The 13,914-nt window shown below is 44.7% G+C and overlaps 1 protein-coding gene across 1 annotated transcript in view; it reads left to right on the top strand.

Annotated features, from left to right (window-relative positions):
* Window positions 1-13,518, top strand: part of tmeff2a (transmembrane protein with EGF-like and two follistatin-like domains 2a) — a 105,499-nt gene extending 91,981 nt beyond the window's left edge. The window contains exons 7-11 of the mRNA XM_056289977.1: window positions 3,442-3,590; window positions 6,634-6,693; window positions 8,504-8,630; window positions 10,008-10,166; window positions 12,991-13,518. Of these exons, the coding sequence (XP_056145952.1) occupies window positions 3,442-3,590; window positions 6,634-6,693; window positions 8,504-8,630; window positions 10,008-10,166; window positions 12,991-13,087 (592 nt within the window). The 3' untranslated portion in view covers window positions 13,088-13,518. The remainder of the gene's footprint in view (window positions 1-3,441; window positions 3,591-6,633; window positions 6,694-8,503; window positions 8,631-10,007; window positions 10,167-12,990) is intronic.
* The last annotated feature ends 396 nt before the right edge of the window (window positions 13,519-13,914 follow it).

The raw sequence follows: 13,914 nt of genomic DNA, 5'->3' as shown, positions 1-13,914 counted from the left end.
AAAGTCCATTTGCTTTGGTCCGAATCAATGGATGAGATGCTACTTTATTGCATTTTCCCTTTGGTTCGATTTGGTTTCACACAAAACTTCAAGCAAACCAAAATGTATCAACAAAAGCCACATGGGAGCTGCCACTCCATTTGTCAGAAATCTCGTGGGGTTGGTGGGCGGAAAAAGGAGACTTTGTTTTTCTTCTGGGATAGCTATCCAAAATGGGCCATCGGCAGAATTGGCATTTGTTCATAATTGTGGTCATCGTTTGGGCCAAATACCCAGCCAAAATATGCGAGTAGAGTGGCACATTTGAATGCACTTAAAGGCTACCTCTAGAGAACAATGTGATGCTTCACATTACGCAAAGAAGACGTGCTGCCTTCAGTCGGCAATTCTGTGTTGACAAAACTCATCCTCAGCCCATAATGCCCAGCGCAGCTGGCAACAGGAGCTGGCTTAATCCAAAAAAATGTGCAACGCTTCCTGCAGATGGGTCAGATCTGGGTCGGATCACTTTCATACCGCAAACGAGCCATACCAGAGTTGGTTTGTAACCAGACCAAGACCACCTCTTCAACAAGATCTCAGTCCAGTTGTTTTACTCGAGTGCGATTGCTGTGTTCACACCTGCCCAAACGAACCATACCAAGGGGGTAAACGTGCCAGGGTTTGCTTAAAATGGACCAAACAGCTCTGGTGTGAAAGCACCCTTAGCTTCATTTGAGTTTGCATCATACTTTTTTTGTTATTCAAATTCAACTTGTTATCCAAATACAGGGTAGGCTGTGAGTATGTTGTTTCCGTTGCAGGTCGATTCTCCTCAGCTTCTCACTGGTACTACATGAGAAATATCACACTTTTTGAAAAATATTTGTATTTTTAGCTTTAGACCAGGATTTTAAAAGCAACTAAATTATCTAATTAAGTAATCTTGTAAATTGGCTGAAGTTAATAGTACTGTGTAAGTTAATTTACTTCTGACCATAGTCAGAGTATTTTCCTATAAATTGAAACTGTTGTCCGAGATTCCTCAGGCCTGATGGCTCTGAGGGGGGATTAGTTTAGTTCTGAGAACTGCACTGAACTTCAGAAATGGCTGTTGGGGCAACAACAGGCCAGCACACTTATAAACAACAGTTTACTGGGCCATCTGGTTTAATGCTTCAGTGATGCTGAAAGGGGAGCAGTCACTAACCTCTCGAAATTCTTTAAAGAGCTCGGCGTGTCGGGCCTTCGGCACTGCTCTGCAGCATGGCTTGCATATGGGCTTGCTTGTATCCTTTCCCTTTCCTTGTTCATTTGCCTCAAACGCGTCGCGGAGGCTCTGCACCCGCCATCTTTAATGAGCTAGCGCCATGACACCGCCTGTCCTGAGCCGGAGCGAGTGAGACGAGTGACGAGAAGAAGACAGCGCTGTGTGAGCGAGTGAGAGGGGCGGGGCTATGTGGGCGCTGCAGCCGCGTGTGTCAGCTCGTTGTCGGAGAGACGAAAGAGCGAGGAAGCGCAGGTGGCATCGGTTCATCGGTAGCGCGGAAATGGGTGTTGAAACGCTTTCAAATATTCATAATCGATGTGTATTGAAAAATCGGTATTTTTGACAACACTAGTGCGCATTACCACACACGTGACGCACTCATGCACACATTTCCACTCCATCTGTTATCCAGGCCGACCCCCCCCCACACACACACACACACACACAGGAATGCAGTCTGAACTTGTCAAGATTTTCCCTCTTTGCCTCTCTCCGTCTCACAGACGGCACACACAGACCCACACGCGGGATGTATCTCACTCACATTCACTAAAATTGTGGCGCGATAGGGAAATGGCTCAGTTAATTTGCTAAAGCTAAAAGCCGCAAGCAAGCACCAGATCTACTTTAGGATAAATGCATATCAGGCTGCCACACAAACATAGCTGCAATTTCCCATTCACAGCAGCAAGTTGCACAGCTCATTTAGACAGAAAAGCCAAGAGGAAAATGGCCCATTTCACAACTTTATATTTAAAACCATTGCCATTAAACAAAGCACATCACGCCATCATCGTCATTTGTTTTATTCAGCCCTCTAGATACTTTACAAGAATAAGCCAAACTCTTTTTTTTCTTTTCTTTTTTTACAATTTCAATGGAAGTCATCGGTTTTAATCAGTGAATAGATACCTTTCGTTCACAATTTTGCAATTAGTAGTTTCAACTTGTTTGTTATAATAGAATTGGAATTCCAATAAGGATAATTCTCAGGAGTGCAAATTACAAGCAGACCACACAATTGTTGGCCAGATGTGATGGTTATACATTATGCATCGGCCTGGCCTCGAGGCTGTTGTTCTCTGGTTGTTCTCAGTTTCATCACCAATAGAAATTGTAAGCCTCTGAGATTTTCACTTTAGTTTGACCAACGGAACACAAACAACAAGCTGTGAGCACCTCTCCAAACTTTTTCAAGGTGGATTTGACAAAAAGTTGTGTTATTATAAGAGTGTGATAGTTTTTTTATGATCCGGCTATTTAATTATTTCTATGTTATGACGGCAGCAAGCAACGGCACGGTGTTCTCGTGGTTAGTTATGATGATAAACAGGGTTCAGGGTTCAGTCTCACCCCCTCTCAACAACACTGGCTATAGATATATGGATGGTGCGTGAGTATGGTGTGTAATGGACTGGCAACCTGTCCAGGGCTTCTCCCCGCCCCAGGCCCCCATTACCCTAAATTGGATTAAGTTGATAGAGCAAATGAGTGAATGAAAAGGGCGTAATATTTTACCAAACTGTATGTTGCAGTGTTGTCAGCATGGCTAAATATAAAGCTTTGCATATGCAGCGGTGTTGTTAATTTCTCCTCCCTTGTGCGAGAGCCCTCTTTGCAATTTGTCCTCTTTTGCACAATTAAATCCACTAGCTATTGTGTCATGTCCTGATACCCAGTTTGAACAGATTACCATGCATGACCAGCACTGGCATAATATCTTAACTCAATGCTCTCAAAACTTCCTCCATTGATTATGTTTGCCTAGTTAACAGCAATGCAGTGATTTGTCCTCATTTTAGGGATCCTTTAAGCATCATAATCCCTGAATGAGTTCAGGCATTGGTCTCATTCACTTCTGCACAATCTTTGAGGTTAAAGAAAGAAATATGCCACTGATTAGTGATTTGTCCCTTTTGTATTGTGTTCACTTTCCAAACATGGTAAATAAGCCTAAAGAAATAGATCCTCCTATCGTCAGAAATGTTGGCTCACATTAACTTGAACTAATAACAAAACAAAAAAAGTATCCTGCAAACAGCTTGTTTTCAGATCAGCAACCATTTAGTGAGATTATGTTTTTCAAATAAGCACATTATTTTGGTACCACATCTCTCCCTCTTTTATTTGTCACAATTCCAACCAATTTCCCCTTATCGCCATTGTTCTCTGTCACCCCACTCCACCTGCAGGTGTGTGTGCAACATCGACTGTTCGCATATCAGCTTCAACCCAGTGTGTGCCTCTGATGGACGTTCCTATGACAACCCATGTCAGGTGAAGGAGGCCTCCTGTCAGAAGCAGGAACGCATCGAGGTCAAATACCTGGGCCACTGCCAAGGTCAGACACTCAGACAAGCACACACACCCATGCCGGCATGCATGCACCCACATACATGCATGCATGTAGACACTTTCAGCACATGTGAGCACACAGATGAGAACGAGTGTGCATACATGCACACACACATACAAATACACACACACACACGCAGTTGTCGCACAGTCTGTCTGGATAGATGTTCACTTCCAGAATCAAGTCAAAGGGAGCCTGTGAGGCAAAATGAGGTGGCTTGCACATCTAAATGTAGACGGCGAAGAGAGATGACATGTATCCATGCCTCTCCCCTACCCACTTGCAGATATTGACTGGGTATCCTTTCATCCATCAGTTCATTTCAAAATTACAGTTATTTTCACACCATTTTCACTGTTTGTTTTTTTGTTGTTGTTTTGTTTTTTGCAATGATAATCCTCAAGAAGCCCATAAAGTTGTGCACTGCTAAGTGCATCTGTAATTTTGTTGAATCATAATCCTTTATTTCTATGTGTGAGCTTTTACTTTGATGCAATGTTTGAAACTGCCATGGGAATAGAGTTATTATTTTAATCTCTCCTGTTTAATCCCTAAACTGAGTTGTTATACAAACCAAGAGGCTAAACAGACAAAAAGAAAGTAGAGAAACTTGAGCTTGTGTTTTGTTTTCCCCCTACAGATGAGCCACAGACATGTTAGACAGACCTTTCCTCAAATTTTCTTTCTCCATGTTTTAGTACAGTGGGCCTGTGCAGGGAGTAATGTCTGATGGAGGGAAGAAATATCCAGTGGAAATTTGTCTTACTTAATCAGGGACCAGTGCAGCATCCAAAACAAGTGGTTTAATTTGTTTTGTTGTCCATGTTCACCGGCAAGCGGTTGATTGCCTCTGATAATTTTTGGCCGAGATGTGAGGGTCAGGATCTTGATGTGGCTGTGAGAAGGGGGTCGAAAGTGAGTAAACTGCTCTCTGGAGCAAAAATAGAAATCACTATTCCTTGGCGTCTTTATGCATGCTCAATAATCCTGGCAAGAAAATCACAGAGAGTTGAATCAGGTCCTCTGGACACAGCGTTTATTGAGAGAGAAACGCTTCATCACTCATTATCCCCACCCTTACAAACAATACAGTGGCATAAGGACTGAAAATTAATGGTTTCATATGCAAATTGCCATGACCATTAACGAGAGTTACAATGACCATGTGTACTTTTCACAGGGGATTTAGGAATAGCTTCAATCACAGCACTATAAGATAGTGACAGATGTACTATTAGCCCCCCCCCCCCCCCCCCGGTTCAGTGATGGTTGTTCCCTCTTCACATAGATGGCCTGTTTGACTCCCCGTTCAAACCAGCGTTCCTCCCTATCAAGGATGTGCACATCCTCATCATTGATGGAGTGGCCACTGGCCTCAGTGGTACATCTTTTGCATGAGACTCTCTGGAGTGAGTCGATCACTCCTCGACATGTCCTGTTTCAGTCAGGTGAAGTCGTGAAGGGGACGTTAGCCTCTGAGTTTAAAGTTAAATCTGGATGGTTGGGTCGTTTTTATTTCCCTTTACCCGTCGCTCATAACATCATGGTAGGAGGCGGAGGTCCTGCATTTCTCCCCAAGCCACTGTAAAAAGACGTTCCTGCTGGTTGTAATTTATTTTTTCATCCAACAGTTGCAACATTTATCCTTAGAGTACAAGTAATCGCCCACGAAATGAGATATAGGAAGCGTCAGAGATTAATTGTGCTAAACTCAATGACCTCAAACATCATTGGCCATGGATATGTTGAACTTATAGGACATTAAGTGGTGTGGTGTGGTGCTTTCTTCTTGAGTATGAAAGCCAACACGGCACAGTTGCACAGTGGTTAGTGCTGTCACCTCACAGCAACAAGGTCCTGGGTTCGAACCCCGGAGTTGTCCAACCTTGGGGGTCATCCCAGGTCATCTTCTGTGTGGAGTTTGGGTCCGGTTTCCCCCACCATCAAAAAAAGACATGCATGTTAGGGTTAATACCCTAACATGTTAGGGTTGATAATGAACTGGTCTGTGACCCTGACCGAGGCATGGCAAGATGAACTGGAGTTGGTCCCCGGATGCTGCATGGCGGCTGCCCACTGCTCCTAGCTACACAGCTAGGATGGGTTAAATGCAGAGAAAGAATTGCCCCCCACGGGGATCAATAAAGTATCTCAAAATTTAAAAAAAAAGCCAATCTAATGTGAGAAATACAAGGAGAGGCAGGAGGACCGACTCAAAGAATTTTGATCACTATTGATATTTCATTTTGAACCTTTTTCTAAGCCAAATACCTGATAGGCATTTATGGTAGTTTTTATTCTATTTTTTTTCTATCTTATACATCACCTCCTCCTTTTTTTGTTGATTATTCTGTTTTTTTTATTATTATTATTTGTCATTGTATCACACTCTATTTGAAGTGGAAGTCATACGTACGTATGAGCCTCTGGCATCATAGTCTGCAAGATGCTTTATTATGTTTTCTCCATTTCATTGTATTTCCAATGTTTTATGAGCAAATAAACAAAAATAACGGTTAGCAGTCCGGAATTTAGTGCAGCTGACTCGTTGTCACCGTGCTTACAGTAACGCCGCAGTAGTCTAGAAAATCTTATAACACAGGGGGAAATCAATTTACTGACCAATGGGAAAAATAAAAGCACAAAATAAGCAGACATTTCCTACCCACTGAAAAAAGTGAAATTTCATGTAGCATCTATAAAGACAGCGAAATTGAAATTGACATGTTGCTTTGTCCATATCCTATATAACCTTATATACTATGTTACATGGCTTACTACACCAATGGTATGCTCAACATACCAGCTTGTGAATACAGTGGCTCTCGTTCACAAATATCGACTGGACAGCCGTACACCACAGGAAGTGCATATGCCAAATTTTAGCTGCAGTGATACTGACATTTACCCTTGAAATCTTCAGGAATCCATTTAAATGTTCAGTCCATAATGACGGCCGTTAGAGCTCATCAGAATTGTACTGATCTGACTTCAGTTATAATGTTGCCTATAACTGTTGCCTTTTCAGGGGACATCATGAATGGGAATAAAGGTGGAGACAGACACTTTGCACGCACTGACTACACAGGTCAGTGTGATGTGTGTGTGATGACAGGGTGGAGGGAGTTATAGTAACAGTGAACCACATGGATTACCCAAATAATATGTGATGCCACCCAAGCCTGCATCAGTCTTAACCTCTCTGTCAGTTCAGCTCAGCTCATTTCAGCTCTTATTCCACGTTCACTCCCCCTCTCGCTCCACCAATCTCTCTCTTTAATGATCTCCCTCTTTCCTTTTCCACTGGAATAAAGGATCTCTCTCCCGCCTTTATCCAATCTCTCGTCCTTCATACTTATCTCCTCAGGGCTTCATGCACTCTTCAGGGCTGGACAAATCAATTACCCGGATGCCCAGGACAACCAATTTTAACTCCTGGGCAACCGAAACCTCCACAACACAAAGCCACGTGGAGAACTAGCGTTGTTTCCCCTTGGTTCTTCTCGAGCATTTTGCTGAGCTGGTTGAAAATGAATGATGGTGGGCACAAATTGAAATACCATTTGTCAACCAAATGGGAGAATTTAATTGTCCCTCCGTTAAGTGGGTGGGAGTTATTTTGTTCCTGCTCAATCTCAATTTTCTGTCTGTATCATGCAATACATGTTGCTCCCTCTCATGTCAAGCCAGCTGATAACTCAGCAATTAGAATTGCATCAATTGCCAATGTATTATTGTAAACGTTAGAAATCAGGAGTCAGCACGCTTAGTCCAGGATGTAGACTTTAATCCTTTATTTCATAATGTAAACAAGGTTGGCAGTGGTTAGTGCAGTCGCCTGACAGCAAGAAGATCCTGGATTCAAGCCCCAGGGTAGTCCAACCTTGGTGGGTCATCCCAGGTCGTCCTCTATGTGGAGTTTACATGTTCTCCCCGTGTCTGCGTGGGTTTCCTCTGGGGGCTCCAGTTTCCTCCCACAGTCCAAAGACATGTAGGTCAGGTGAATCGGCTGTATTAAATTGTCCCTAGGTGTGAATGTGTGTGTGGGCCCTGTGATGGCTTGGCGGCCTGTCCAGGGTGTCTCCCCGCCTGCTGTCCAATGACTGCTGGGATAGGCTCCAGCATCCCCGTGACCTTGACATCAGGATAAGCACTTCAGATAATGGATGGATGGATGATGTAAACGTATAGTAATGCTGCCCCATATCAAAGTAAGTTAGTCGACAAGATGACAAACTCGGCTGTACCAGTACATCAGTGGCTAACCAGTGTTGCTGACCTCACCGTGAATGCATTTTAAGCACAGGTCGAAGAGCAAACTAAACTCTAAAATACAAGTTTGACTCTTATTTTCTTGGTAGTGGAAGGGGAGAGTAACATCATCGATGTTGGAGCAGATGCTGCACCAAATGCAATAATAGTTAAACTGAGCAGGTTGAGATGAGTGCACTGCAGGGTAATGGATCTGACAGAAAGTGGCGAGAGAGTCTGCTTAGCAGCAGGGAATCTTCAGTAAAACACACAGAGCACGCTATGTTTAGCACCACGATAACACAAACGCAAACTTTGGAAACAAAACAAAAGCGTGCACTAAAAGTGATCGTGTTCACGTTTCTTGTTCACACTTTGTGCTTTTGTCTTGAAGCTTATATCTCATAAAAGTGGGAAGGTGGTGGCCCAAAGGACAAGCAGGTGTATTTCTCATTTGTCCACCCCTGACTTTTTCTTTCTTTCTAATAGTCTCTCCCTTCTCAACAAAAAACCTCTTTCCATTACACGCATACAAACTGTACATCACACACAACATATGCACACAAGCACATGTGCCTTTGTAATAATCGTTGACTGTGTGTATGTGTGCGTTTGTGTGTGTGTTTATGTGCGTGCACATGTGGTAGAGGACAAAGAGGACCTGAGGAATGAGCTAGCCAGCGATCGGGATATCCCCTGTCCGGATAACTACAAGAACTACTGCGTCCATGGAGACTGTCAGTATCCCACCGTCCTGGCACAGCCCTCCTGCAGGTACACACGTACACACAAACACACACACTTTTAGCTTGCCTGCGGATTATCACCCAGACACACATATGTTCACACGGTCCCTTGCGCACACAAAGAAACACACGCTGGCATACACAGTCACACATATACTCGCAGACAAACACATACACACATGAAAAATAGTCAGACTTACAAACAAGCGAATCGGTATCATGAATACTTATATATGAGAGCAAAAAGCTTACACACTTGATATTCAAACGTACGCACACACCCAACCACACACACATAATGAGAGTCAGTCTCTCTCTCTCTCTCTCTCTCTCTCTCTCTCTCTCTCTCTCTCTCTCTCTCTCTCTCTCTCTCAGGTCGTTCTCATTTCCTCCCTAATCCCTTATCATAGGTCCGATGGCGGTAGACGTGAGCCCTTCATACGTAAAAGAAGAACGTAAAGGACATGTGGAAGGTCTCTGGCGACCTCTACTGGTCACTGCAGTTCAATGTTGCCTTGTAGCGAGCAGAAGTATCTTATCTGTCTGCAGACTGCAAGACGGGGGCGAAACGTGTAGGACTCCCATCATTTGCCCTGACCTTAACGTCGGGGGGGGGGGGGGGGCTTTCTTATACTCACTTGCAGGTCACAGACAAATACTGTTGGAGAGATACTCTTGAGGGAAAACACCGTTGAATATGTGACTCAGTTTGTGGTACATGCAAGTAGGGTATGGGTGCGTGTGAGTGATTAATGTGCGTGGAGTTCAAGTGTTTGTTTTATTTGTAATGCATGCGTGGGTGCGTGGGTGTGTGTGTGTGTGTGTGGCAGGTATAAGCGGGTGTTGGTGGGTAACAGCCTCCCCAGAGACGGAAAAAAGAAAGAGACAGAGAGAGAGAGAGAGAGTGACAGACTAAAGTGGGACTGCCAGTTCCATTTCCTCTCTACCCTCACCCACTGAGTCTCTCACTCCCCCCGCCCCCTTCTCGTTGCCTGATACCTTTTATACCTTTTTCCTTGACTCTCTGTTTCTTCTAGCTTCTCTACTTTCTCTCTCTCTCTCTCTCTACCGTGTGGTACTCACGGTGTGTTGCTCACTCACTCTTCCTCATTTTCTCTGCCTCTCCTCCACACTTTAGCTCGTGTTCAGCACTTTTGTCAATCATCTTCCTGCAAATAGCCACAGCAAAAGAAAAACTACAGGCAGCTTGCACTGCCAGAAAAGTGAATTGTTCCACTTCACAAACTCCAGACCCTCTTTATAGTTAGAAAAACACACGGACACACACACACACACACACACACACACACACACACACACACACACACAAAACAACCTGCATTGTAAGGCAAACTGATGTCAATGAACTCTGTTTCTCTCTCTCTCTCTCTGTCTGTGATCCTAGCTGTCATTCCGGGTTCAGCGGTCCCCAGTGCGACACGAAGGAGTACAATGTGATGTACGTGGTGCCAGGCTCTGGGAAGCTGCGCTACGTCCTCATTGCCTCCGTCATCGGGGCGCTGCAGGTGGCCATCATCTGCGTAGTGGTGCTCTGCATTACTAGGTGAGTCACATCTACACACGGCGCACACACTTACCCACACACTCCCACTCACAGACACATGCACGTGCAGGCACGCACACGGTCAGTGCACAAACATACACCCACAAGTTGATATGTTGATGCACGGACAATATGCACACAGACAATTGATGTGCATACATTTGGGCAAACAAGTTTACGAGTTCATCCATGCACACACGCACACACACACACACAGACACACACACACACACAACCCAGCTTCGTAATGAGCCTTATGCCCCTTTTCCACTACATGGTACTGGCTCAACTCGACTCAACTCAACTCGACTTGCAGAGTGTCGTTTTCCATCACTGTAACGTTATCCGCTCAGTGTAGCTGGTCTGCAGTGATTTTGGTACCGGCACTAGTTTTTTTGGAACCTCGACAAAGGTGGTACCAGAAAAGTGGTAACAGTTACCAGAATGCCGGCACTTTCCAGTAACGGAAAACGAAAAAGTCGAGTCGAGTTGAGCCGGTACCATGTAGTGGAAAAGGGGCATTAGTATCCTATAGTTTTTGGGTGGCAGAGGAGTTGTTGACCTTCTGAGCCTCGGGGGGGGGGGGGGGCAGCTGGAAGGTCACCTTGCTCACGCCGCGCTGAGAAGACGCCATCACCTCCACCTCAACTGTGGCTACACACACGCACACACATAAGCAAGCATAGACCTAATGCTGCACATAAAACATACACAAGGACTCATACACTAATGTGATGTCATGCAGACGCACGCACACACACACACACACACACAAGCATATTCACACTCATAAACACAGCCTGGAGCCTCCCTCCCTCAAGCTGATCTAAGCAAAATATGACATTTAATTATGAAATAGATAAATAAATAAATCGGGGTTACAGCCAAGATAAAATTACTCCTTTGTACAGACGGCAGTCAAGACCAGCAAAAGACCGGGTGAGACAAAAGGAGAATGGATGGGAAAGGGGAAGGAGCAAGACAGACGGAAAGACAGAGAGAGAATTTTGATTAGCAAAAACAAAATGCGCACACATTTGTCCAGATGCATGCAGATTAAAAGTAAGCTTGCAGCATCACACCATCCTACCTTTCCCCTTTCACAATAACAATAAGACTACAATTATGAAGGGTTTACAAATGGTTTATAACTAGGTTATTTTTTTCTAAGATATAATCTTTCACCGTTTTATTTATTCATTTTTATCAACTCAGCGTGACCTGTTGTGCACCACTCGCTGCCCCCTGCCATTGACTTTTTTTGGGGGGGGGGGATTTTCCCCCCTTTTCTCTCCAACTGTACTCGGCCAATTACCCCACTCTTCCAAACCGTCCCGATCTCTGCTCCACACCCTCTACCGATTCGGGGAGGGCTGCAGACTACCACATACCTCCTCTGATACATGTGGAGTCACCAGCGGCTTCTTTTCACCTGACAGTGAGGAGTTTCACCAGGGGGACGTAGTGCGTGGGAGGATCACGCTATTCCCCCCAGTTCCCCCTCCCCCCGAACAGGCGCCCCGACCGACCAGAGGAGGCGCTAGTGCAGCAACCAGGACACATACTTTTCTCTGGCTTCCCACCCGCAGACACGGCCAGTTGTGTCTCTAGGGACACCCAACCAAGCTGGAGGTAACACGAGGATTTGAACCGGCGATCCACGTGTTGGTAGGCAACAGAATAGACCGCTACACTATCCGGACACCCCGTTATAACTAGGTTATTAATTAGCTTGTAAACACTTTATAAAGCATTAGTAAACAATTATAAACAAGTTTTAACAGTTTTCATACAACGATGCTGACTCACTATTTAGCAAGACCAAATTACTGCTGTACTTTCCACCAATCAATAAATCAAGTTGTGTTTTATATAGCTCTTTTCTAGCTGCAACAGCCACTCAGAGTGCTTTACAATGTTATGTTATTCCTGTTATGTATACATGTTTTTTTCTATTTTTCTCTATTTCGCTAAGTAACCAATGAGATCTGAGGCCTAACAGTACAGATAAATGTGGGCTCACTGTTTGGCAAGCAACAGGGCACTGTTGCCCTTTTTGTCTAATGTGTCACAACAGCTTATTAGTGATTTATAAAGTGTTCACGAACTAATTAATAAACTAATTATAAACCATTCATAAAGCCTTTATAAAAATGGCCTTATTGTAAAGCGGTACCAATAAAAGAAAACCCAAAATTAAAAAAGATAAAATAATATTAATCATAATAACATTACTAAAGAGAGAGGGTTGTCCCTTCAAATGCTCCATGCTATGTGAAATGGTTTTCAGTGATAGCTTGCAGGTTCATGTGATCCATTTAATTAATGTGGCATTCAATTTTGTAATTGCAGTTCATTTAATTATCAATGGATGGCAGTAAAAAACAAAATAAAGGGTGGCTGTTCATGCATTTCAAACAGTATCTGTAAGCTTGTCTCCAAAAAGGATTAAACTGTGTGCCATATATCTGCTTATTGTCATAGAATTTATCAATTCTAAGGATTTTTTTTAATTTCCTTGAAGTATCCATGTAAAGGAAAAATTTGCAAATGTGAAATCTCACTAGTTTGATAATATGGATAATTTGATCCTCAGAAATGCTGGTCTTACCAAGCTTAAATCCACTTGGACAAAATGAAAAGCACATCTTTGTTGCTGATGTTTGTAGTGCCGTCAGCTGCACAACAAATGAGTCAAGGAAGATAAGAAAATCTGGCACTTCAGGTGTGAAGGTCAGTAAACTAATGAAACGGTGTAATTAAAGACCTAACTAATCACCGCTTTCTCTCTTCTTCTCTCCCTATTTTCCTCTTCTCTGCACAGGAAGTGCCCAAGGAGTAACAGGATCAACCGTCAGAAGCAGAACAATGTCCACTACAGTTCAGAGAACACCATGCGCGCCTCTACCCGGCTTATCTGAGCCTACACACCGGACACACAAGATGGAGGAGGACCAAAATGGAAACCCCCCCGCCCCCCACCCTCATCAGAAGCGCTCTAATTGGCGTTAGATGTTCCCTCCGCATAGACCAACCCTGAAATTTAGGATCTCCTACCCCTCGCCCGGGGCCCACTCTCCCAGTCTGAACCTTCGTAAGAGTGAGCAGGGAGGATGGTGGCACAGGAAAGGCAAAGCCGGCATCCTTGATCAGCCGCGAAAGTCGCATGTGGATGATGTCGTCATTGGTTACCGCTGCCCCCCCCACCCTTTTTTCCCACCGCCTCAGCCCCCCCCCCCCACTCCCTCCACCATGCTACCGAGGCGTTCCCTCAAAACATGTCACCCCCACTCCCCACCCCACCTCTGCCCCCAGGGCTTCCTGAAAAACTGAACTACAGGGTCTTTGGAAGGGAAGGGGGGGGCTGGGGGTAGGGGTTGGGGGCTACTGGAATACAGGCACGTGCGTGTGTACGCAACAGTGCGTGTGTCTGAGTCAAATGCGTGTCTGCTCCCCTCTGTGTATATGTGTTTAGCACACCTGTTTGTCCCTGTGCGTGTGCACGTGTGTGTGTGTGTGTGTGTGTGTGCACGTGTGTGTGTGTGTGTGGGAGGGACGTACGTAGAGGTTGTGGTAGAAACGGGTTAGTTGGTGCCTGTTGTGTGTTTGTAGATGCGTGGGGAAAAGCAAAGTGGGTAGTGCAAAGCAGGGTAGTGGGGATTCATTGAGGTGTGTGTGTATGTGTGTGTTGGGTCGTGTGTGGGGTAGGGATTGGGGAGTGGGGGGATTCTGGGGCTACACGTGATGC

The sequence above is a fragment of the Lampris incognitus genome, chromosome 11 (assembly GCF_029633865.1).
Source record: "Lampris incognitus isolate fLamInc1 chromosome 11, fLamInc1.hap2, whole genome shotgun sequence".
NCBI lineage: Eukaryota > Metazoa > Chordata > Actinopteri > Lampriformes > Lampridae > Lampris > Lampris incognitus.
Note: the sequence above shows the minus strand (reverse complement) of the source record. Positions and strands in the feature narration are given on the sequence as shown.